This window comes from Erithacus rubecula (genome assembly GCF_903797595.1).
Source record: "Erithacus rubecula genome assembly, chromosome: 3".
Lineage (NCBI taxonomy): Eukaryota > Metazoa > Chordata > Aves > Passeriformes > Muscicapidae > Erithacus > Erithacus rubecula.
In genome coordinates, this window is record NC_136689.1 from 88523813 (window position 1) to 88550948 (window position 27136).

The 27136-nt window shown below is 39.6% G+C and overlaps 1 protein-coding gene across 1 annotated transcript in view; it reads left to right on the forward strand.

Annotated features, from left to right (window-relative positions):
- The window catches only part of TMEFF1 (transmembrane protein with EGF like and two follistatin like domains 1), a 110575-nt gene that overhangs the window by 81516 nt on the left and 1923 nt on the right, over window positions 1–27136 (forward strand). The window contains exons 5-9 of the mRNA XM_079301885.1: window positions 4464–4560; window positions 15732–15880; window positions 16731–16796; window positions 22091–22214; window positions 26330–26488. Of these exons, the coding sequence (XP_079158011.1) occupies window positions 4464–4560; window positions 15732–15880; window positions 16731–16796; window positions 22091–22214; window positions 26330–26488 (595 nt within the window). The remainder of the gene's footprint in view (window positions 1–4463; window positions 4561–15731; window positions 15881–16730; window positions 16797–22090; window positions 22215–26329; window positions 26489–27136) is intronic.

The following is a 27136-nucleotide window of genomic DNA, read 5'->3' on the forward strand; positions in this document are numbered from 1 at the left end:
ACTGAGGGAATCACAGACAGAAATCTTTTTGAGATTAGTTGATCCCTTAAAATACAGTAAAAATCATTATAATCCCAAACCAGTTAGCAATTGGTTTCCAGAGGGGTTTACCTGGACATTCTGTCAAGGAATTCTATCTATACATGGCTACTGAGGAGTTGCAGCTCCCCCCTCTCCACTGGGAGCAGTGATAGATACAAATATACAGCATAGCTCCCTTTCCAAGCTGTGCCTTAGGGCAGACCAAACCTCACCTTGACACAGATGGATGCTCTTGCTTTAAGCCTGATTGAAAGCCCTCAGCAGAATCCCAGCCACATTACTATGGCAGGAACACACAAATGAGTTGCTGAGGGAAGCAATTTACTGCTGCCCAATTCCTCTAGAGCTGCTGTCCATTGGCAGGCTCCTACCCTGCAGCTCCTAAGATATAGCTGGCCGTCTTCTGCAGAGGAATAATGGCTCAAGGAGAAGTGTTAGGGAGCACAGCTCAGAGAGACAACTGGGAGTCACTGATCCTGTCTTTCTGCCTTGTTTCTTCTGAAGGACAGAGCATTAATAAGGTGCTGCCTTGAAACAGGTAAGGAAGCAGAAGAGAGAGGGAAAATGAGCAACTCAACATCAAATTAGTATGTCAAGAACAGAATTAATCAAGATACCAACAAAACCAAGAATAAGAAATTCTGTAGTAATCTATACATCAATATAAAAAGCTTGAATAATAAACAAGAGGAGCCTGAATTGCCCATTTGGGAGTATATTTTGACCTAATTGTTATTACTGAAACCTACTGGGAAGATCCAATTGATTAGAATATTAAAATTAATGCCTATAACCTATACAGGAACAGTCAAATGTGGGGGAGAAAGGAGAAGGGAGAGACAGTATGTCAATGGATATATTGCCTATTTGAACATGTTGAGAGAAACATGCTCTCAAATATTAATAGGTTAACAATTTTAACAGGATACAGGTGTACAGGTCTGCTACCAATTCAGGTTGAAAAACAACATTCTTCTACTCTGTATTGGTAGGAAATTGTATTGTGGGGTATTGTATTGTGTTTTCTTGAAGGACTTCTCTTGGTTCCAGCCAGGACAACATTCATTTTTGCAGTAGCCAGGAGGGGGCATGGCCAGGACACAGAAGTTATTCTGTACCACCTCACATCATTGCTGGGGGCAGGGGAAGTGGAGTTTTTCCTGGAAGGAATGTCTCTTTTCTGCATGGCTGCAGTTGGGTTGGGTGCAGTGTGCATTTTAGTATATGAATCACTCTTCTTCTTCTCTTCTTCTGCACTTTTATTAATATTGTTGCTATTACTATTAGTTTTCTTATCTTATTTTTGTCTTCAGTAAATTTTGCTTGCCTCAATCCACGAGTTTTACATTTTGTGCCACCAATTTGCCATTCCATTGCAGCACAGGGGCAAAGGAGAGGGGAGAGCAGAGCCAGAGAGCAGCACATGATTTGGAGATTCTTGTTGGGGACACTGAATGTGGAGTACCATTCTTAAACCACAACAGGACATCAGTCTATATTATATGCAGTATCTAATACTGCTAAAACAATACTGCTAGTAGTGAAAGATGCTTCTGAATATTGTAGGTGACCAATAGATGTAGTCCAGCAAGTTCTGACCAAAAAAACCCAAAAGTTACACTTTTTGAAAAATAAACCTAATTTTAAAATTTAGAGAAAGCAATTTTAGGAAGCGGGGAGGAGGAGGAAAGGAGTGAGAGAGAATTTTACATCAAATAGTATATAGAAATAATGAACAATCAGTTGTGAACTATGGTTCTGAAAATAAAAAGGTGTTGGGAGGACATGCACAGGGAGCAAAAGTAGAGCTCAAGAGGAAGGGTGTGCATGTTGCACGTGCTTGTGTGTGTGCTACTTCTTTTGCTCTGTTGCAAAATTGAAATGCTAATAGTGCAGTAAAAGTGCTCAGTAAAGCATTCTGGTTGCATTTGTAGTCAAGTCAGATAGTATAAATGGGGTATGATGGAATATTTTTCATGCTAGTGGTACCATAAAAGGATATTAAGCACCAAATGTTGAAGAAGTATTTTGTATCCAGCAAGTTTGCCACTTTTGCATCTTAAAGCTTTAAAATGGGTGGTAAAGAATTCTCTAGGCTGTTGATAACTTTTTGTCTCTTTTTCTTCAGTAGAATAATGATAAATAGTATACAAATATTTTCAGCAAAGATAAATGTGATGACTGGGGGGAAACAGCCTCTCATTGTGGCACCTATGAGAAGCACAGCAGTGAAATAGAAGGTGGAAGAAACAAGAATTAAGTGAGGGAAAAAATATTAATGCCAGTCACTTTGAGTTCATGGAAAACCTTTATTGAGAAAATTACCATTTTTAAACTGATTTTTTCCAAGAAAGGCATTTTTACAACAGAACATTTTGTTTCAGCATGCCACCACAGAGCCATAACCTCAATGAAATGCAATCTTTAATCTTATACAAGCCTAAGTAACTAGAGAGCACAGCATGCACACATTGCACATCTAATATAAAAATACTGCAAATCAATAGATCATGAAATGTTAAGGAGTTGGTGGAAAATGAGTGTTCTAGTGCCTCTTCTTGGCCTCATGACCCCTTCCACTGGTGACCTGGGAGCAAATCAGCCAGCACTGCTTTGGTGTGGGTGACAGAGAACAGGTCACTAACATAGGCAGGCAGAATTTTCATGTCTGAGCACAGTTACCTACAGCAAGCCCAGGACCTAGGTAATTTTTTCTTGATGTCAGGAAAACATCTCTCCTACAGACTGTTGACCCTGAAAAGTATTCATTGGGGAATGAAGTAGATAATAAATATGATTTTCAATGCAGAAAAATGGTCCAAAAGTAGTATGATTGTCAGATGTTTAAAATGAAGAATGTCATTAATGGTATTTGGCTTTGATAAGAACTTTTTTGTTACAGCTCTTATACCTGTGACTCCATAAGGTGTCAGCTTGCTGGCAAAGGGCATCAAGGATCATAAGAACAGAAAAAACAAGTGGAAACACCATGAATGAAAGCAGTGCCATTTGTGTTTAACTGATTCAAGCCATAAGGGATCATTTATTAGCATGAAAAAGTGAAATCTGACACTAAAGGACGCTTTAAAATAGCAAATGTAGGCATAGGAATGTGGCACCTGGAAAGGAGGAGAAATCAAATAAGATGTGCATTTGTAAAGATAAAAGCAGATGACCTCTACTGCAACTTGATAAGAGTGGTGATAGAATTTCTGTAGCAGGAAATTTGTTTGATAGGTATTAATCTCTGGAAAATACACAGCATGCTTTAGACAGAAGGCAGTTAGCTTGCAGGTCTCACCTGCACTATTCTTCATGGAAACACAGCCCCACAGGTCAGAGGAGAGATTCCCTACAGCCAAGATCCAGGGAAATTAGGAAGAGCTGTTGTGGATTCCTTTTTCCTGCTTGTATTTAAAGAACATAAATCCAGCTGTTTCATTGGTGGTGTTTGATTTACTGTTGCTACAGCACATGAAGCTGCTATGAGGAAAGGAATGGGATCACTTTGATCTCTGTCCATCCAGCAGCCCTGTGCAGCCAGCTGGGCACCACCACAGCACTGTGATGCTTTCTGTGGATCTCCACTCCTTCTGCAGATTTCTGTGGGTTTTTCCCTCCTTTCAAATTCCCAGCTGTGTCTTCATCACATTGTTAAAAATCAAAAATAGGAGTGGCTAATGGTAGTGAAACAGTAAGAGTGCAATTTATTTCTCTTTTACTTGGTGATGACTTTCTATGTCTGTGTCAACAGTAATATTATTGTAGGTGCTTTTAGGATCAGAATATTTGAGACATTGATTTTGCTTTTTAGAATACATACCATTTCTACCCAGATTTTTGTTAGGATGACTGTTTTCTTTTATTCCTATAAAACTAAGCAAAGTAGTCTGTAAAATACACCACAGTATATATGACATATAAGCACAGTCTATGCTCATAGTCAGGAATCAAAAAGGGGGAAAAAATGCAAGCAGTAACCTTGCATAAGGATATTTGTAACTAAAGACTGTCACAAAAAATAGTATTTAAATCCCCATTACCTTATATTCAAGGACATCTAAAGGGACAGGGTTTATACATTATCAGTGGCAATTAAGAGTAAATGTGACTGGGATTAATGTCAATGCTAGTTATGTGCCTGGTGAAGCAGGAATAAATAAAAATGACTGAAATAAGTATAAAGGAAGAGCCAATCAATGAAGCATTAGTGTTTTCAGGGATGTTTTCCTATCACTGGTGCAGTTCTACCAACCTCCAATCGACTGACTTGCAAAAAGGGAGCACTATTAAGGCTAATAGCTCCAGTATACAATAGCTTTATGTTGACAGTGTTCCTAAAGGCAAATGGATTTAGCTAAGCAAAAACAGAGCTTAATTTGAAAGTCATGCTTTCTGTTTTAATTTTTTTTTTTTTCCAGAGTATGAAGGATCTGGGACAGAAGTTCAGAGAAAACACTCAAAATGTGGAGTTTGCAAATATAGGGCTGAGTGTGATGAAGATGCAGAGAATGTTGGGTATGTAATGTTTTCCCTAACAAAATCACTGAAGAAAAGGGAAAAAATGTTAAAAGTACATGATTATCTGCTTGACTATGTTTATTCTCACTAACTGAAGCTTTAGTGCCAACCAGTAATAATGTGTTTGATATGTGTCTGTAAAGAACAAACCATCTGCAGTTGTAAAGTAGTGGGAGAAAACAACAGAGAGCTGTACTGGAAAATCTTTAGCTAATATTTTTCAAACAAAGAGCCTTGATTTGTTTTATCTGCCAACAAAACAACTCAAAAATCAATCAGGAATGCAAAATAAATACTGATTATTCAACCCTGAGATTTTTTTTCTCCATGTTCTCCTTGTTCATAAAGTGTTACATGCAGGTTTTCCCATCAGTGCTAACCTTGGGCTTAAAATTGGAGTTGAACTGGGGACTTGAGCCAGCCAGATCTTCCATACTCACTGTGACATTTGATCTCTAAGATGCACCCAGGGGGAAATTAATGAAAAATATTAATCATTGTCAGAGTTAAAAACAAATTATCAAGAAACAAGAAGTTTTTGAAGACAATCCATAATGCAGGAGCAGATGCACCAAATTTCCCCACTCAAGATATTTGGTTATATTGCACCCCAGGTGTCCAGGCTCTGTGTGACTCTCAGAAAGGACAGAGATATCATGAAGGAAAGGGCTTCTTCAGACAGCCTCATGATGCTTTAAGGGGTTTTTAGGGAATTAAAAGAAGGTGGGGTTTTGTTTTCCAACAGATTTTGTCCTAGCAGTGGCCACCAGTATGGAAAAAGGTTTACTGGGATCTGGGCTGGTGGCAGTACTGGGGTTGCAGCTGCAGATACAGAGTATGAAGGCGTTTGAGAAACTTGCAAATGGTACATTTTTGTATCCACAGAAGGAACAGTTTCTCAGAATAACAGTGTCTGAACATCACTAATCAGAGAAAACATTGCTCTCCCTTTTCTTGTCTTCCAGCAGAAATCCATTTCATGTTGAAATATGTCTTAATGGCACCAGGTTTTATTACAGGATACCAGCATGGAGACATCTCAGGCAGTAAAGCAGCTTAGCACTAATATTCAAGATGTGCATTCAGGATTAAATTGTAGAATACGAGGGAAAGCAAAATGTGTTCATGAACACTAGCATGATACTTCACATTTCATAAAATGCCATGGTACTGAAGCTGGCTTGCTCTTTCCAGGATAGAGACAAATGAACTAGAGCTGTTTTCTGCAATACTAATAATCTTTTGGAATATTGCCTTGGTCTGCTTCATTTATTGCTGGAAATATGGTCTAGATTTTACATATATATACAAATATATATATATTTACTATATTCACTGAGATGTGCTTTTGGCTTTGGAAAATAAATCCTGAAGCATTCAACTTCAGTAAAAGCTTGCCTAGTCTCTCTCCAAGTGTTGAGCTGGCATTCCTGCAACTATAGTATCTATAAGAAAATTAGGATGAAGCTGAGGAAAGCTTCAGAAGATTTATTCTCTACATCCTACTCATATCAATTGAAACCAGTTCCCACTTTGTGACAACAGGCAGAGAGTGCTCTTTTGCCTCTAAGATTTCTTTAATTAGTCCTCATTAAAAAAATAGTGGAAACAAGAACTTTTATGTAGAAAGTGCTCAAAAGTTAGAAAGTATTCCCATGTAGGTTATTTGCAATTTATTGGATAATATTTTTCACTTCTATACAGGAATTTAATATATTTTTTTCCTAGTGCCTTTAAAACATACTTCAGTGATATTCACTGTTTAGCCATAGATAAATCAGGATCTGTTAACACAGATTGCACAGATTCACAAGGTTGATTTTGACAAGTCACATAGCAAGTCACAAACTTGCTGAAGTAGAATATTGGAGTTGGGCATATTTTTTTCATAAAATCAAAAGGGTTATTTACCTGGCAGAAATGAGATGGAATTGAAATCTTCTGTTTGGGAAACTTTAATAGAGCACCCCTTATAACTGCTTAAGATCTAATTTTTATTCTCTTTCCCACTGCGTTTCAGTGTGGATTTTGACATCCTAAAATTGTATCATGACATATAAATTTGCTGGCAACACAAATATCTTTCATTATGTATAAGCTAGTCTGAATTATCATTTAATTCAAATTTGCAATACATTTATATCATTCTAGAAAATCACAAAACAGCCTAATTTCATAAAAATATGCTGCTTTGATTTTCCTTTTCAATACATAAGAATGGCCACTGGAACTGTTTTGGATAGTGTGGTAATGTCTACTGAGCCACAAAGAAAAAGTATATTTAGTTCCATTCCTGTAGGTTTATTAAGCCTAGACATCCCTTGCTTCCAACCTGTGATGTCAAAACACTTAATAGAATAATCCATGTGATAAGAGAAGACATTTAAAGAAAATTTTGCTCCATTATAGTAACTGGATGAGTAACTGTCTTCTCATGTTAAGAAGATAATCTCAAGCCATATATATGATACTAAGAGTAAACACACAGTTATGAATTTTTTCAGCCTCTTTTCCAAGCTGTGCAATCTGAGACTTTAGAAACACCAGCTCCTTCTTCTCCAACTGCTCTTGAAAAGCAAAATAGTATATGTACTCCTCATTTATCAACAAGGAAATTAATTTAGGGGTAACATGTTTAGTTAATTGGTGGGAAGGGTGCCACACATGCCACTGAAAGTTGAGTGGTTTGAGGTAATTGATCTGGAATTAATGCAGAATCCCAGGATCCAACAGGAGGCCAGCCACAATAGCCTAGGGAATAGAATAGGCTAACATTCTCCCAATAATGTAAAATCCTGCTAAAGACAGAATGTGGTTTGCCTTATGGGTCTGAAAAAGCTGTGGGATCTTATGCAAAAAGTGGTGGCACCTGGTGCTTTCAGTGAAAACTGTAGGGTGACCCTTCATAACAGAGAAGCAGAAGCAAGACTATTTGTTACTTCCTGATTTTTTAGAGTTGAACTTGCAAGTCCTTAGAGTTGTCTAAGCAGGTCCTTTCTTTTCAGAGGTGTGAGGGGCAATAGACACGTGTCAAAGCATGGTGAATTTTGGGCTGACATAATGGAAAATGTTTCTATCACGAGGGTGGTTGGACACTCCAACACCGTGTCTGGCATTTCCATCCATGGAGATGGTCTGAACATGATCAGACGCAGCCTTGGGACCAACTTCAAGCAGGGGCTGGGACTAGATGATCTCTACACACCTCTTAAGCCTAAATTAAGCTGTGAATCTGTGTAATTACCAAGTTTTGGCTATTGTAATAGCCAATGTAAAGATCAGTTGTACAGAGCTGAGATACACACCATGTTTCAAATTAGTGATATTGATTTTTTGTTGCTCTTAAACTGTATTTTCCCCTTTGAAAAAGTTACAGATTCATAGTTGTCATGCTTGGTGTTAGAGCATTATGTCTATCTCGATCAAAAATGGTATATATGCTTTTATTGCACTAGATCACATGTCGTTTGAAGAAATCAGGTTTGCACAGGCTTTTAGATTATTCATTTTGTTTGATTTCACAGAAACATTATCTGTCTAAACCAGAAGTAGTAACAATGCATAGTGAACTGAATACCAAAGTACAAACAACATAATTTCCACTGCCTCTATGAAAAATTTCAGCATTGATTCTAGGTGGAGTGGTTGAGACACAGAAATAGAATCAGAGGAGAGGGTTATCATAAACAGCACACTTGGAAAATTTGCATCCAGCTATATGCAAATCAATACATTATTTTTTCATCTAAACTCAGAAAGGAATCAGGTTGAGGAAGCATCACAGAAATACATTTCTCCATATTTTTCTTCCTTTTTCATACAGTAAGTATTTTAAAGAGTTGTTAGTTTATGGTCAATCTTTTCAAGGGCATAGAGAAACACTTGTGGACACAATGGTCTTAAATTGCATAAACACATAACATGTCATTTACCTGAACAGTGATTTTCTGTAGGTCTGAGGATGCAAGTAACAGGACTGACATGGGTTGAGTGGGACTCTCTTCCCATTTAGTGACAAAACTGAAATAGGCTGTATGTATCATGGGAAAGGCTGCTGCCTGACACCATTCACTCAGTGTCTGCCTTTCTCCTCTGACCATCAAATGCTTCTTTGACAGAAGCTTCCTCCTCTTTGTTGAAAAGACACATATTATGCATAGTGGTGGATAATGTTTACCATGAAAGGTTGGTAGTGTTAAACCTTGTGTGAGAAAGTGGCCAGAAGCCCAAAAACATGGGTAGTATGAATGTGGTTGTGCGTTTTCTCCTGGAATTTTGAATTAGAAAGGCAGTTGTGTTGAGAAGTTGAGAAGTGGACATGGAGGTGCCAGTATCTAGACCTGATGGGGTAAATTCTGTAGGTCACCATCACAAACATACATGGTTTGCTCTTGATATACCCTGGGAATCCAGACTTTTTCTTAGCATACACTGGGCTTTTCAGTTCTGCTGGCTGTTTATGAGACAAACATCATCCTATCAGTACCCAGCCAAAAGATAGGATCTCTGGAGGGTCTGGGCTCCTGCCCTGCACTGCAATCAGGGATAATTCATTCATGTGAGCTCAAGGACTTCTCCAGGAGAGCTCTGACCATCTCCATGAAGAAAGATTTCACAGCTGGGCATAGCTGTTCAACTCCCCTCACTTGAGAATAATTTCTTCATGTTCACTGAGAATTTCTTTCCTTGCAACTTGCAACTGTTGTCTTCCACTCCTCTTCGTGTACCTCTGAGAGGAGCCTCACTCTCATCTTCTCAAACCCCTCTGGGGTTGTTGGTGACAGCAGTCACATCCTTAGCCTTCTCTTCTTCAGGCTGAAGAGGTGCAGTGCCCCCAGCCATTGCTCACAACAGCCCACTCCCCATCCCTCTACCCATGGCAGCATCTCTCCACTGCCGCCTCTCTGGTTTCTCTGAGTATTTGCTGTTACTGGGGGTCCCAAAACAGGACAAAGTGCTTCACATGGGACCTCAAGAGCGCTGAATGGAGGGCAAGAGTCACTTCCCTTGGTCTGCTGGTGACCCTCCTATGATGCATCCCCCAGCCTGCTGCTCCCCTGGTCCCTCAGGTCCTGTTCTGAAGGGCTGCTTCCCTGCTGGTCCGCCCACAATCTGTCCTGTGGCAGTGTGACAGGTGTCCTGTCATCTTCAGACCTCTGGAGGTTCCTCCATCTTGCCAAGGCTCCACTTGAGTTGTTATCTTTTTTTTTTTTTTCCTTTGATAAGGAAATCATTACTTTAAAATAGCCTCTCTGTAAAAATTCAAATTTATCATGTTCTCGGTTTTACCTATTTTTTTAGCGAATGAAATATGGAAATGAGATTCTGAACACATTCAGTCTTTTTTTTTTTATTAAGTGTACTATGCTGTCAAAGATATGTTTTGACTTATAATGTAGATTTTCAAGAAAGATTGACAGCTGATCCCCAAGTAGACCTTTCGAGATTAACATTTTATGAGATTTACTTTGGAAAGCAAAGGTGTCTCAGCAATATATAGATTCAACTGGCCTATAATTTACATAGTGTCTGTTTTCATAAAGGCCAAACCAGAATTTCAGAAGTCTCAGTATTAACACTTAGAAATGCCAGTGTGGACATTTCAAAGTCCTAGTCTCTGTCTTGTCTATATAATTTGTCCTCCAGGGAAAGATATGGTCTGTTTGAAGTCTGGCATGCAAGTTTATACTTACCTCTTTTGGCTACTTTTTCACTCATTTACCAAACTCTTTTTTTATTAGCTTTTTGGGGTATGGTATTGTATGTAGATATTCACAAGGAAGGGTATCTAAATCCTATGTAAATGCAATTCACAGCTTTCTAATCCAACAGAAAAAAAAAAATCCTAAGTATTTGTGCGCAAAACAAACCATTCAGACAATAGAGAAAATCAATTTAAACAAGGGATTTAATATTGTGTTGTGAGATTATGAATTATGAAAATCTGGGTGTAGCATATTCTGATATGAGAGGAAGAGCATAGTGGTCTTTTCACTATATTGGCTATTAAGAAATTTAATGGATCCTAGATGGGCAATAATCCAGACCTGTTTTTTTAATGCATCATTTTAGTGATCTTTGCAGCAGTGTGTGCCAAGTCTTTAGAAGTTCCTATTATTTGAAGGAGGAGGGAGGGCTGGGCTGCTTTTGAGAGAGCAAACATCAGCTCACCATGTATGCTGTGAGAAGCTCACTGCAGTATAGACTAAATTTCTTCAGTGGTCAGAGAGAACCATGCCATGAAAAAGGGAATTTAGGAAAAGGGATGTCTGGAAAATAGCTGAAGTTTATGGTATTCAAAGGATGTTCTGGATTGCTGGTCAGAAGTAAAGACAGAGTGTTAAAGCCAGGCACAAAGAAGCTTTTTAGAATTGAATTCTACTTCTCTTGTGCTATAAAGGGATTTAAAAAAAACACACCAAAAACCTGATGAAGATTCAACTCTAGTCAAATAGGTAGAAAAATCACTTTGAAATCCAGATTTTCTTAGTTTGTGTTTCATCTGGGAAGAACTGCACACAAGGGAGGAAGCATCAAATGAAAGGTAATCCTTCATTTGGCATGGTTATATTCTTAACTGCAATTGCAACACCCCTGCTATTTCAATTCACCTAAATGTATTCCATCAAGCATGCCCTTACCCATCTGTGTGCATTTCACACACTTTGTTTTACTCTAGTGTTTCCATTTTACATTTGTAAGCAGATGTGCCAATGAATTGGTGAGTACCTGAGAATGCTCATTGTTGTCAGCTGCTGGGAAGGGATAGCAAGCAGCATTCCCTGTGAGATCAGGCCAGAAAAATATAGTCCTAGGTGGGTATAAATGCAGCAGCCTGCTCTGTTGTTTGGAAATGCCAGTCTCTCCCAGCAGCCTAGCCTGCTCCACCAGTCAGTCATGCTTTTCCTTTCCTTTTTTCCCCTCTCTTCTCTTTGAACCTTCCAGGGTTTTTAAGCACACAGAACTTCCAACAGACCACGTACACCTTGAAGGCTGAAAACAAAAGGGAGCCTTGAAATGTGTTCTGATCTCTGGGGATCTAATTAATTTACTAATAGCAGCAAGTGCTCTTACAGCCTGAGCTTGTCACTTCATTTTACTGAGCACGTTTGCTTTGTTACACCTAGTAGCCCCTAAAAAATGAGTTGTGCATCCTCGTTTCTTGCTTATTAGAACCACCCAAAAAATCTGTTTGGTTTAATTATATCACTTTGTGCTTTCTTGAAATTCAAATGCTTTTCTGTTTAACTAATGGTGTTAATGAATGACATGCATGTAACTTATAAAAGCACATTTTCACAGCAAGCTGCTGCCTTTTTTCTTAAGGTGTCAGCTCTCTGATGACAGGTGACAAAATTCAGGGATTTTTCTGTTTACCCTACTATATCAAGAAGACATCTGAGTATATCCTTTTGACTTTCCTGGGCTAAGTGACAGAAATGCTCTGTCGAGGACATTAAGCAGGAGCCTCCTCCAGCAAGCCATCAATTTGGAGCATTAACTACCTGTTTTAATCCTTTTGGTTAAAACCAATAGGAAGGTTATAGCAAAGAAAATGCTTGTAGGGCTCTCACTCCTTTTATTCCAGTGTGGCTTTCACAAGAGGCTTTTCCAGCAAAACTTTGAAGCACTCATTCACTTCTTTCTCTTATGAATCATCAATCACATTCAAGATGTCCTTAATACACAATTCTGTCAAGTGGCTTTACCTTAGTGAATAACTCTTTTCTTCTGAATTTTACATTTAAGGTTCACTCTCCTCCTGGGTGCCTCTTGTGCTTCTCCCACGTGTCCCTGCTCCCCCTTCATGATCTCTAGATTTTCCTTCCCTGCCTTTGTGAGCAGCTCTCTGCATTGTCCTCATGCTCTCTCTGTGCTCTCTTCCCGGCAGGAGAGAGACTTCATGGAACAGATTACAATATAGGACTGCAATTTTGTGTTCAGTTTCAGTCTTAGCTGTGAAGGAAAACAATCCCTGATGCCTCTTAGAGGTTCTCCTGCTTGCAAAGTCCTCTGATAAGATTTTTGTCCTTTAAGATACCGTTTTTAGCTCACTCTCACAGTCTGCTGTGTCTTCTCATACACTTTGTGTGCTTCTTGTGTGGTCTGTGATATGGTTCAGACCCATGGGCTCTGCTTGGTAGCCTCGAGCTTTGACTTCTGCTTGGCTTTGGCTCCCACACTGGCTGGTGGGGAAGCAAACAGTTGGATTTCCTGTCATCTCAGTACCAAGCTATTATCTGCCCTCTGGAGCTCTCTGACATCAGGATATAACATATTTTCAGTATTTCATAGTGGGTTTGTTGGCAGATCTTCCAATATTTTCCTGATCTGCTCATCTGTTTCAGTCTGTGGTGGTCCTGTCCCCGCACAGGGACTCAGGCTCCAGTTTCAAAGTGTTTGATGAGCAACATCAGAGCAGCAACTTGCTCTCCCATGGTTTTACCTTCCCTTACAAACACCAAGCAGTTAAAAACAACATTCTTTTCATGTTTTCTCTCAAGAGCAGCATTCCCCACATGTCACTGCTCTCATCTCACAATTTGGCATTTACTGCAGTCCTATTTTTGGTCTGGTGGACACTGTGTATGAGCAAGGACAAATTCACTGCAGCCTATGCAGACCCTCTGATGAGTGCAGGTTTCTAACATGTGCCCCTCACTCCCTCTCTGCCACCCTACTGCATCTGTGGAGGCCCTTTTCCCTTCAGAACACTGCACTCAAGCCACGTTCTCTCCTTACCTCTTTCTCTTCCAGCTCTCTGAAAGGCTTCAGAGGTTTATGTTGGAATAAGGGTTTCAATTTTTTTAAAGTACATCAGTCCAGTTCTACTGCTCATTAACCCAGAGTGTACTTAAACCACATTTTTGCATGTCAGGCACCTCTGCCAAGTGACCAGTGACTAACTGGCCAGGGGAAGACTGGAAGCACCACTTGGCATCATGGTCACAGCAAAGAAGTAGCTAATGCACCAGGCTGATAATCAGATACACGTGAAGGGGGTCAGTGTGAAATTTCTGTACATTGAAGAGGTGATTAGAGATAAGACTGAGACTGCTGATCAGAAAACCAGGGTCAGGAATTCCTAGGCACCCCTAAAGCAAATGTCTGACATTTCTGAGAAAGCAAGCATTAAATATTAGATATTAAATCTAAACACAGCAAAGCATGGAAACATAAGCAGTTTCCAAGTGGTTTGGAAACCCTAGCCTGCAATGTCACCATGAAGAAGAAAAGGGTATTTTCAAAACTCACCTTATTTGTCACCAGAAATGACAAAACCCAGCCATAATCCTGGTGCTACAGACTGGTAACATCAGATGGTGACTACAGGCAAATTTAAGGGAGAGCAAAGGTACCTGTCTGCACACAGCCAGTGCCATACAAATGAGGACCAGCTCTCTGCTAGTTTGTGTCAATAAATATGCATGACTGCTGAGCCATGAGCCTTTTATTTGTATGTAGTAAACCCTAATAAACCCCTGATTACTTTTAACATCATGTGGGAGCAAGTAAACAAAATAGTATTTCCATCCTGGTTCTTTCTAAGGTTTACAACCATTACCATTTCTAGTAGGAAAGATTATCATATGTTCATCATATTGATATTTAGAGGCTCCATTAGTGCTTGGAAGTAGGTCCCTAAGATGTGTAGAGACTCATTACTGGGGAAGTTTTTCACTGTCAGTAGGTGCACTTAAAACCCTGTTTGCACTAGAGATGTTCTGTCTAGCAGCAATCTGAAGTTCATAGGCATGGAAAATTACCTGCAAAATTAGCATATTTAATTTAAGCAACAAAAGATTCTCATGGAAGAAGAGGAAGAGAGAAAAGTATGCTGGCCATCTTCAATGTTTCTGTAGCATGGAATTTGTTTCTGCTGCAGATTTGTTACAAGCTTGATGCACACATTCATCTGTTTAACAGTTTAATTTTATCTGCAGTTGTGGGAAAGAACATAAAAAAAGTGGTAAGTTGGTAGCTTGGATGTTTTTCCCCATCCTGTGACTTACAAGAGTGGAGCAAGATGAAGTTGGTGGTTGCTCCTGGCAGTCAGACCATGTGCCCTCTGTCCAGCTTTCTGCCAGGGGGAGGATCTTGTGCCCACTGCCACCTTCTCAGAAGCTGCAGAGTGGCTTTCTCACACTCATGACATCAGGAGGAGCTTGACTGAGAGCTGGACATGGTGCCCACCTTGTGCCCCCCCTCATTCTGCAGTCACAATCCTTACTTTCCCCATCCCAAAGGTGGAGATGAACTGGCAGAGCAATGTGAAGCATGCACAGAAATTTTCATTCGAAAACAGAACTTCACCTAGAAAGCAGGATATTGATTAAAATAACCAGGGGGTGTGAGGCATGGAAAATTGCAGTTTTCATGTGTCATTCACATATGTAAAATTTCTGGACTTCTTGCTGGGGCTATAAAGTGTCTAAACACGAGCAATCATAGCCCTGTCTGAGTCTTTGGCTGTCCTACCTCTGTGCAGTTAGGAACCACCACCAAACTAGGTCTTCATTTTTCCTACTTTCATTTTACAATCCCTAGTTGCAAATTGTGTGGAAAATGATTCATCCTAAACAACCAAAATGTTAATGGGATGCAATATGAAATAATTCAGATTGCATAATTCTGTTTTAAATGCAACATAAAAGACCTGCCATTAACTTTCAAAGGTATGAATGAAAGTCTTGCTGAAATGCCACAAGATATTAACTAAGCATATTGAGCTTATACAGCCTTTGAGCTAGAACTATTTCTATTGCCTAACAGAAGAGAGAGTCCTTTTTTTTCCCTCCTCAAGGATCCTGATGCTGAAAAAATTAGAATATTCTTCTGGCTTTGTTCACACTAGAGAATAAACACTATATTAATGTAGTAAATCTTCCTAGTAATGTGTTATCACTTTTCAGGTGTATTCTATGAGATTGATACCAGAGTAAAGCTACAAGAAACATTAATACTTTATTGAAAAGCACACTGAAGAATGTATTCACAATTTTCTACATTCTGTCAGAAGCCTGAGATGGACTTCTTCAGCATCCTCATGCAGCAAGCTCTCCCCTCCTGGCATTGGTGCCTGAGCTAGTGTTTACTTAGGACTTAACATGACTTAATTCTTGTTTGCTGGATGTCAATTTTGTTTTGCTGTATGCTTCAATTAACAGGTGTGTATGTAACATAGACTGTAGTGGATACAGTTTTAATCCTGTATGTGCTTCTGATGGAAGTTCCTATAACAATCCCTGCTTTGTCAGAGAGGCATCATGTCTGAGGCAAGAGCAGATTGACATCAGGCACCTTGGGCACTGCTCAGGTAGGAATAATTTTGGTTTTCTGATAAATGTAAATTCTGACATAACTGGGCTTGGTAGACTTCCCCTTTTCTATTTTTGGTCAGAAGTCACTGGTGCAGTTATCAGTGAACTCATCACCTGTAATTTTGAGTTCCTCACACTACATATACAGTGCTGTGTTTACCTGGCCTTGCTTTGGCTGCTGTTACCTGGAATGACAGGAAAAGCTCTTAGGAAAATGAGGGCAATAATCCAACAGTTCTTACATGAGGGGGTGGTAGGAGAACAGAAGGAATATAGGTGTGTGGGAAATCATCCCTCTTGTTACTGTGGGCTGTAAAATGTGCTTCCAGTGTGAGTTGGGTTGGTCCCTTACTGCACAAACATTGATCCATTATTCTTAAGGGCTTTTTCCAACCAAAGTGTTTCTATAATTTGCTTTTCCAGTGTTGGAATGGCCCACTGAAGCCCTCTGTCTACTGCCTTGTAGGTAATCCTGTCCATAATCCTTCCATTTTGGGAGCTTGCATTTAGGACTCTCTCATGGGATTAACAGCTTTCTACCAACTTGTGCAGTTCCAACACCAAAACAGACTGTCACCAAAATAACCTAAGTCCATACTAAAGAAAAGTTTTTAGTTCAAAACCTAAAGATTGGGGTGTGCCATGTGTTTGTCTGGATGCCAGGATTACTGGTAATTGGGTGTGATCCCACCCAGGTTGTGGAAGGAACAATGTGGGAGTGGGTCCAGCTTTACTGCCATTTAAAATAGTTCTTTGAATATTATTCTCGTTTATCAGTGATGCACACATAGTGGTCTGGAAAATATCCTTTCCTAATAAGTAACCATGCATTTATTTATCACCTAGAAACAGATGACACAAATGCAGTTGGAAAGAAAGATGATGGCATGCAGTATCGACCAGAAGTGAAAGGTACAGTGCAGATTTTGTGCTTTTTGGTCACAGTTTCACAAGAGGAGAAAATAGAGCATGCAAGTCTCTTCTAGTCTGCCTTACAGCTCTGATTCCTGCAACTGAGACAGAGCTGTGAACAGATTCTTTCTCACAGTGTATTGCAAGGCTAGCAGGAAGATGTGCATGGTTTGTAAGTTTTGACTGCTGTATTCCTCAAAGATGCCCAGTTGTACCCTGTGCAGTGGCCATAGGATTGAACTCCCTCCAAGTGCTGTGAAATTACTTTACTGGAAGACACCAAGCTGTGACATTCCTGATGAAATTACATAGCACAAGCCTCCCTGCCATGATCCCATTTTTTCTGTTAACTTCTGGGGAAAATGGATTATTCTGTATTTGTTAGGTTATTTCAAAATATTCTCAGTAAACTAATATACTGAATCACATTGGTTGAAAATGTTTCACCTACATGAACCCTACCATACCTTTTAATAATCATTAATGCCTCAACTTTTTCTTCATCCCTGCTAGTCAGATGATGATATACATCAGATATCACTCTAATGCTTTCTTTAGACCTCCTGTTGCTGGTAATACACTTGAAAAAGCCCTTCCTGTTATCTTACACAGCACTGGCCACATTCAGCTCTAAATGAGCTTTGGCCTTTTGTGTCTTCTCCCTGCACATACAAACCACAGCTCTGTACTTTTCCTGTGAAGCCTGACCTCTCTTCCAGTGGCCATACAAATTCTCTTCCTCCTGAGCTCTATAAAGAGTTCCCTGTTCAGTCAAGCTGGTTTTCCACCCCACTTGCTTGACTTACAATGCAGCAGAATTATCTGCTCCTGTGCTTCTAAGGGCACCTCTTAAAACTTGACCAGCATTCATGGAACCCCTCCAAAGCAGATTGCCTGGGTACTCTGCTAAAGAGCTCCATGAATTGCATAAAGGTTTTTTCTGCTGAAATCCAGGGTAGCAATGCCCCTGTCCTTTTTTCTTATTGCACTGAAAGCTCAACCATTAAACTCAACCACTTCATGATCACTGTGGCCAAGACAGACCTAAAATTACACCCATCATGAGCCCTGTATTCACAAACAGCAAGCCTAGGAGGGCTTGGCTCACTGAGTACCTCTGACAAGAAGTTATTATCTCCTGCAAATGTCAAGAACGTCCTGTTCATCACAGCAGTATTATATTCCCAGGTGATGTGTGGGAAGTTAAAAATCTCCCATAAGGGCAAGGGCTAGCAATCCAGAAATTTCTCATAATTGCTGATAGAGTAAGTCATCAGTGCTCACATCCTGGCTGGGCACTCAGTAGTAGACATCCACTACCACATTTCCTTGTTTTCCACCCCTCCAGCCCTCATCTAGAGGCTCTCAGCCATATCAGCACTAACTATAAGTGTTGTAAAATCACCTCTCCCTTACATACAGCATGAATCCTCCTTGTTGTCTGCCCTGCCTGTCACTCCTGAACACTCTCCATCTCAACACTCCACTTGTGGGACTCATTTTACCTATTCATGCAAATACCAGTGATATTGTAGCTCTAGGAGCAGACCAGAGCTTCTAGTTCATCCTGTTTGTTTCTCATACTGTGTGTATTGGTGTTCAAGCATTTCAAATGTGTTCCTAAACACTCCATGCTCCCAGGAGGGTGAAAATGTTCCCACTAGCTCAGGTGATGCCATGTGGCTTACCACCACAATGGTGTTGGAAACCCTTTCCCCAATCAGTTCTAGTCTAAAGCCCCCTCCATCCCGCCAGCTTATGCCCAAAAATTATTTTACCCTTCAGGACGGGTTGGTTCCATCAGGACCCAGAATACCTTGTCTCTTCCATGACTTAAAACCCCAAAGTTTTGGTGGATACATCAGTCCCAGAACAAGGTATTGACATCCTGGGCTCACCTGTTTGTTTCCAGTTTCCTCTTATTATTGGGAGGATTGAAGGGAAATACTATCTGTGTTCCCAATTTTTTTTAGCATTGTCCCCTGGCCTTCTGAAATCTCATTTGATTGACTTCAGACTTTTTTGTTGCTACATCGTCATCAGTAGCCATGGAAAGAGCAGGAGTGAGTAGTAGTCTGAAGGTTGCAATAACCTCTTCAGTCTTGTGGTGACATCTCTAATTCAGCTCCCAGGGAGGAAGAGAACTTCCCTGAAAAGAGAATCCAGTCTGAAAATGGGTGCTTATATTTTGAACAGGAAGGAATCACAAATGAACATAATGCATTGTTCTTTTTCCTCAGTGCTGGTCTTAATGTGGGGTTTGTTGCAAGGGGTTGGTACCTTCCCTGTTAGCTCTGGTCTTCAGTTTTTTCTGTCATTATCCTTGTTTTGCACTCCCATGGCTTCCCTGAGTAAAGCCATCCCATACTGGCTTTCAACATTCCTTGTGTTCTTAGTGATAAGTCATTCAGTGCCAAAAAGCTACATATATTTTCCTCTTTTCACAAATTCTCTTATTTTCACTGCATATGATGTACCAGTTGGAGTGATTTAATGTCAATTTTCACTTACATTATGATGGTATAAAAGGCACCAAATGCAATATACATCTTATTATGTAAGGTAATGAAACACCACTTCCAGTTCCTATTCCAAAGAGGTAACAGCCTTTTATTCATTGCATGTAAATTGCCCTTGAAATCTAGTTAGTGGAAAAACCATTGTATATAATTATTATTATTAACGTGTATGGCTTGTGCAGTCTCACATTCAGCAAATGATGTGCATGAAGAGAGTATGCTTCATGAAAAAGGTTGTTTTGAAATTTTTTAATACAGTACTCAGGTCTCTTTAGATAGTGAGAGCCTGAAGTGTTTGAATTGTTGTTTTTTTCATCCAGGATAAGAGAACAGTCCACACTCCTACCTGTTTGCTTGTGCTTTCAGTTCCTGTGAGTTACACTTGTTAAACCTGTTCTCTGAATAGATTATATCTTTTAGTCTCTAGAACTGTGTCAGTCTCCTCCTGCAGTGTAAGTGGTTACCTAAAGTTCCATCAGAAAGGTCTCTCTTCTCAGACTCAGCTGGCTTGGTGGTTTACCAAGATGAGCATCAGGGTTGGGTTTCAGTTTTTATGCATGACTCTTCCTTCTGGTGAAGTATTTGAACTCCTATACCCAGTCACTCTTTCAAGGCTCCTACACCAGTTATATCTTTCACTCTGAAACTCTGGAGCAGTCTGGCAGATCTCTCCAACTAAAAATTGATTCCTGTCAAAAGGGAGGTAAATGTTTATTTTACACTAGGACTCACCTCCTGCATTTAATATCTCCTTGTTTAATATAAGTTTTACCTATGACCTGTGTGTGTCTGGCCATTTTTCAGGGGATGCACCTTTCAGTTTTCCACTGGGCCTCACATTCTGCATGTATTAAAACCAGATATGGTGCAGCTCTCTGAGCATATTGATCCTAATGTCTGTAGCTCATGACAAGGTTTGATTGGGACCAATATGACAGTAATTAAATTAAAAATTAAATTTTAAAAAAGGAGGGAGATGACAGTTTTGGGATGAGACATCCTCACTTTTCTCCTCTTAGGAGTGTCACCACAGTGTATTCCATCAGTGCAGTGGTGGACACATTGTCAGTATTAGTCAACATTCTTCCCTTGTATCAAGTCAGGTTTATCTTCAAAACAGCCCGAATTAAAAAGCTTCCTTGTATCTAAATATTCTAATACAGGGTGGAGGTTTTTTTCTCCAGAACCACAACACTGGCCACATTCAGCTCTAAATGAGCTTTGGCCTTTTGTATCTTCTTCCCGCACAGAAAAAAAAAATAGAACAGCAGTATATCTCTTTTTGCCTTGTAAAAATGCATTCTCTTTCTTGCTGGTGTCATTTCAAATATATGTAATTGTATAAGAGATTTCTTCCTCACACTCCTTTTTTTTGCTTTACAGTCTTTTATTTGTGAAGCTATAGTCTATTGCCATGGAAATGAACAAAATTCCATAATTATACTTTCATCTTAAGATCCCTGCTCTTCAGAGAAGTTCATTATGAAATACCAACTTCTGCTGACATTTTGCAAAACAAAAAAAAAATTTGAGGGAAAATGGTTGAAAATGAACACAGCTTTGGATAGTTTTGGTAACATGACAGAAGCATGAAAAATATTGGGGCTGAAGGTATTTTTGGGCTGAAGGTATTGCCTTCCTGTGCTGGGCTGAGCTGGACAGCAACTAAGGGTCCACTAATTGTTTCTCTATCCCAGCTTCCCTCGGGATGATAGAAGAGAAAATCAAGAAACCACATATGAGAAAACTCATTGGTGAAGCTAAAGGCAGTTGAAGAAGCAAAAAGGGGAAAGGGAAAGAAAAGAGGAAAAAAAAAACAAGTGATGCAAAAGCTGTCACTCACAAAATCCCATCAGCAGGCTGATGACCAGCCAGCCTCTGAGCAGCTGCCACCTTGGAAATACCAAATCTACAGTTTTTATTGCTGAGCACGATGCCATATGGCGTGGGACAGTCCTCTGGCCAGTTTGGGTCAGCTGTCCTGGCTGTGTCCCCTCCCAGGCTCTTGCCCACTCCCAGTCTTCTTGCTGAGGGGAGAAGTAGAATGAGAAGCTGAGGAAGGCTTGGTGCTGTGTAAGCTCCCTCCAGCAGCAGCCAAAACAGTGTTGTGTTACCACTATTATTTCAGACAGAAATCTAAACCACAGCACCCCATCAGCTGCTGTGAAGGAGGTAAACTCTATCCCAGCCAAAACCAGCACACCTCCCAAAGGAATGGATAATTTAAACATATTTCAATATTTTTAAGTTTTCTCTCCATAAAAGTGTTTCTCTGAGGAAGACTGATATTGAAATGTTTGGTTTCAACTTTAACCACCAGTGGTACCAATCAGATCTGGGCTGTATCAAGTGGTTTTCTACCCAGTAATCATAAAATGTGGCCCAGCATCTTTCTAATCCTTTTCAGAAGATTCTTTTTCATCTGTTTACACATGGGAGACTGCTCTCTGTATGTGTATTAGCTCTTTGCCCCAGTGCCACTGACAAAGCTTCTGCTGATCTTCCTGCTTTGGTTAATTTCTGTCACAAACTCTTTTCTCCTTTTTGAGAAACTTGATATAAAAAGCATAGATGTCTCTGAGGATCATTTTCCAGTGCAGTATATTCTAGAAATCTCTGCAGATGCCTCTGAAACTTTCCCCTTAAGCCTCTGCTTTATTATTCTCTATTTCTTTATTCACTAGTAAGTTTTTAAGGATATGCTGTTCTTGGTTGAGAATTTTAAATTAACATCATAGACCCATGTATAATTGTTTATGTATATTTCTTTTCAAGATGCCAGTGATCAAAGAGAAGACATTTACATTGGAAACCACATACCTTGTTCAGAAAGCTTCAATGGTTACTGTATACATGGAAAATGTGAATTCATTTATTCCACTCAGAAGGCTTCCTGCCGGTAAGTCCTTCATGTCTCCAAAATGGGATTGAAATCACTGTAAAGCTTAATCAAAATGCTCTCTAGACACAATGACAGGGTGTGTCACTTTTTTGTATCCAACAGTGGCACCGAAGTAGTATCCCTGTGCCATGGACAGCACCCAGTCAGGAGGGAGATAGTGCTCAGGGAGAGGCTCAGTCTGTTGGGTAGATCAGAACCTGAATCCCTCTGAGGAGTGTAGCCTCAGTGTTGTTTTCAGCTGCTAAATCATATCCATAGCTAAAAAAAACAAATAAAGCAGACACATTTTAAAAAGGTCTTGGCCTTGCATGGCTTGTCTCTGTGACTGTTCTTTCCCCACTGACCTCTCAGCGTGTTCTTACACTATCTGTACATTTTATTGTTCCTGTTGTAAACTCTCTCTAGAGAATCAATACCTTATTTTTAACATTTATTACCCTTTTTCACAATAATAGGTTTCATCTAGAGAATAAAAATTTGTGAAATATTCTTTAGCCCACACCTTTTGTCTGCAGTGTAAACAAGGAACTCAGAACACACATTAAGCCACTCACTGTTACCCAGACTATGTTCCTTAGTTCCCAGATAACTTTTTTCCTTTACATTTCACCAATCAAAATCCGTATCTTTGTTTTCCTCCAAGTTATTATTATTATTATCACCATTATTATCATTAGTATTATTACTAAGTTGTTTATAGCAAAAGGCCACTTTGCAATAAGATGCAGTGCCCTACTTATTAGGAGGTTCACTCCTGAGCTTTTATCTTGCAAGCTTGTACTTTCAGATTAATGTGGCTGAAACTGCTATAACTCTTTGCTTTCCTTTGCTTTTGAAACTTCAGCTGTAAATCCATTGGATACTTTCATATTTTCTTCCTTGATCCTTATTGATTGATGATATTTAGGTGTTTTTCGCACTGCCAAGATTTAAGGGTTTCCAGACAGATCAGAGAGCAGGAAGCCAGAACAGCAGAACCAGTATGGTTGTCAACTTCAGCACTTTAAAGCTTTAATTATTTCTTTTACCATGCAAGACTCTTTCTTGTTTATTTTCACCTTTCCAATAGGACTGTTTTGGTTTTCTTTCCATCTGGAACCAAGAGAACTCAACATGGTTTTGCTTTTCTTGGGAAACTGGGTGCATCCTCAACATCATCTTGATGGGCATTACGAAACACTATCAATTACAGTATTCTTTTCATCTAGAACTGTATTTAAGACAGTTTATAATGTATTTGTCCTCAAAATGCTTAAAGTAGGAGTATTTCAAGGAAAAAAATTCCTGTCTGAATTAACTAATTTTTATTTTCTCAGAATATTTTTCTGAAAGGTGATAATCTTACAGTAATTTATCAATTTATGACTCAGTGTAAATTCACTTTTTAAATATTAATTATTACTCTAGTAAGTATTGATAGGCAATGTTTTGATCAATTTAATTAATGTACCACTCTTTAAAATTCTATTTTATAGTTACATTAACTGTTACTACCTTCAGCTATGTATTTAAAAAGTCTGAATAGTATCTCAGCACTGAGCCTAGCACAATGAATCTCATGTGGCTCCAGTTAAGAATTTGTGACTATCAGTTCTTGACTCCGAGTATCAGATCTCCCTTTGATTTTTCTTGGCAATTAAAATACTGATGGTCTCATGCTTTATGCATGTTTCTTACTGGAGCAGAGTTATTAAGGAAACAAATAGTTTATAACAGACATCAGTCTGCTGTAGTAATCATGCACCTCTGTCAGAGAAAAAAAATCCCTTTCTCCAGCAAGGAAAACATAATGATGAATGCTAAAGGCAAATTGTTCTTTTCAAATGCTTTCAGTTCTCATACACATCTAGCATACACACTGTTTAATTTGGTCCTCATTTCCTGGGAGCCATGTATGTGAAGTATAGGGTGACCTATAAAACTGCAGAAAATACTTGCACAGAGCAAATTCTGAGTTCTGCTTTCACTGAGGGCAATGAATCTCCTTGCTTATTGTACAGCAGCCCTCCAGGACTGCCAGCAGGCGGGTGGGGGGAAGGTTTTGTAGCAGTCAGTTGCAGAGTATTGAGTTCAGCAGCCTTTGCACAGATGGGATCGGGTCTGTGTCCTGCTGCCCCCCTTGTGCAGAGCAGCTCTGCCCTGTCCTTATGGCAGGCTGCATCAAGGACACACAGCAGAGCCCTTCAGAAAAAAATCTAAACTTCTTTATGCTAAATCAATTAATTGACTGATCAGCTTATTTCGATAAATCCTTGCTGACCTCTATTGATCTTGTAATTATATTAATGTCATTTTATCTTGTTATACATTTATGCAGCAGAGTGCTTTAAAATCTGTTCTGCTAGTTTAAGGTAGAAAACTAGTGCCTACTACTTCATCCTGCCATAATGTAATTGTTAATACAAGCACTTCTCCTGAATCTGCATTTAGTATTTCTCAGAAATAATTTCTTGTCATTTCAGTGTTTCTGGGGAAACGTCTTTGAATTCCTTGAGCCTCCTCTGCATTAAAGCAGCTATCACATTGATAATACATCATCTTCTTCTTTCTTTAACGAAAACAAAAGCAAAGTAACAATAAGATTTAAGTCTTCTTGACTAACAAGGAGACCTCTTCCTTTTTGTGTCTTCTTGCCTGATTACTAGTGTGTGCATGGTCTTCATTCTTTTTGTATGCTTATACACAGTTCTCTTTATTCACTTCCTGGCTACCACTGGACACACTTACAGTACATTGAGGGTTCTCTTTAACAAGTCTTACCAGAATTTGATTCATGCCTGAACCAAAACTCACACAGCAGCTCATGGCTGGAGAAAGTAGAGTCACAAGATTATGAACATGTAAAGCCCAACTATTATCCCTGCATGCAGAGGGGGATTAGGACTTGCATTAGCAGTTGTAGAAAGTTCTTTGGTGTAATTATTTTGTTGCTCCAAACAGAATTAATTCCTACCCTAGCACAAAGCTTTTGAATGAGTGAATCTGATTTTGTGTTGCATTTGGGCTTGTCAGATCCAGTTTACAAAAGGATTGTTGCTCTGCCTGCATGTGAGTATTTCTTCTCCAGCTGTAGAGCTGGAGGCCAATCGTATGGTTCAGTTGTCCATAGTGATGCATTTGTGTCAGTAGATTCTAAAGGACAGCTGTACAAGGAACTTGCTCAGGGTTCTAAGTGGTGGCCTTTGACTCTGCAGACTTCATCTCAGTGTTGTGGTTGGCTCTTGTGTTTTCTTGTGTCTCAGCCTCTTTTGCCTTGAGACATGAATTTTTTAGAGTGTGTTTGCACTGGCACATCTTGCATTGCTGGAACATGTCACTGCTCAGAAACAGCCTCTGCTGAGTTTCTCATTGAGCTAACTGCTGCTTTGCTCAGGCAAGTTACTATTTAGAGAGCTGCTTCTCTTCTGCTTTCAGCTATTTCTCCCCCACCCCATGCAAATTATCTTGGATTCTTCCTTGAACTCTCACTTGAACAGTTGTGAGCCATTGGGTTTTCTAAGCCAACCTCCAACAAATTCTGGCTCAGCAACAAGGAGGGGGTTTGGTGCTGGTCTCATCCAGTAGATTTAACAAGATTCCACTTCTCTAGGTAGCAGCTTGAAAAGAGGTCTTCTTTTTTTGAGGTGATTTTCAACCCATATTTCAAGGTTCCCCTCCCTCTTTGTCACTTCTGTCCCATATGGAAAATGGAGTGAATGAACTGTGATTTCTCTGTGTTTCATGAGCATGGTTCTTACATTTCATTTAGCATTGTCTACTTGTCTTCCAAGTGTCTGCTTTTTCCACCCAGTTACTTCACTATTCCTAAATATTGTACCAATATAATAATGACCCACATATTTCCTTTGACAAATCAGAGCCTTCCCCACGTTGCTGAGTTTTCAGAGAGCTACTAGTAACCTTAACCAGAAAAAGCAGAGTGTATCTATTTGCTCTGTCTCTTCTCTTGCCACACAGATCCAAACCTTTCCCTAACCCAAGCATTATCACACATGCTCTTTCTCACCAGCTCTTTCTCAGCTGGAGTCACCTTGGATTTCTCATTTCATCTGCAAAATGACCGGGGTGCCGTCAAATTACAGATTCCATGAAATATTCCTTTTCTTTTTCAGGTGTGAATCAGGATATACTGGACAGCACTGTGAAAAGACAGACTTTAGTATTCTTTATGTTGTCCCAAGTAGACAAAAGCTTACGCATGTCCTCATTGCAGCAATAATTGGAGCTGTACAGATTGCCATTATAGTTGCAATTGTCATGTGCATAACCAGGTAGGTAAAGACAAAACCAGTGAAAAATTACACATTGTATGGATATAATTTTGCTTTATTTAATTATAAGATGCCCAACATTTTATTTACTTAAAAACTACCTAATGACTGAAGCAGGATGATTTATGCAACATCCTATCTTCCTCTTGGTTCCTTTGGTCACAAAAGACAGATTTGAATCTATCAGATTTGAATTTGTTGGAATTCAGAAACCACCAGTAACCACTCTGAATTTCTAGACTAAATACACTGCAGCCTTGAGACAAATCTAAGAGTTAAGCTACTGTGTTAGACCTTCACTGGACTTATTGAAGCATTGCTGAAATTCAGGGGAAGCTATGATCCCCAGAGAGGCTGACAAGATGCTGCTGCCTGTGGTACCACTGTAAATGGTGTTACACAGGGAAAGAAGTATCCCTTACACCATATACATTTTCTGAAAATCAGTGTGCAACTTACTCCCATTATTAGACACTCACCATAAGAACCTGTTTTGTGAAACTTAAAGACACATACACACAAGCAGAGAGTTCAGGATTCTGGGGTGTCTCAAATTCTCACCCTGTGTAAAAACTGAAATGAGAGCCATGGGTTCTTTTTGATGGCAATGCATTCTGTTCTAGGACTTGAACCAAACAAGCACTAAGG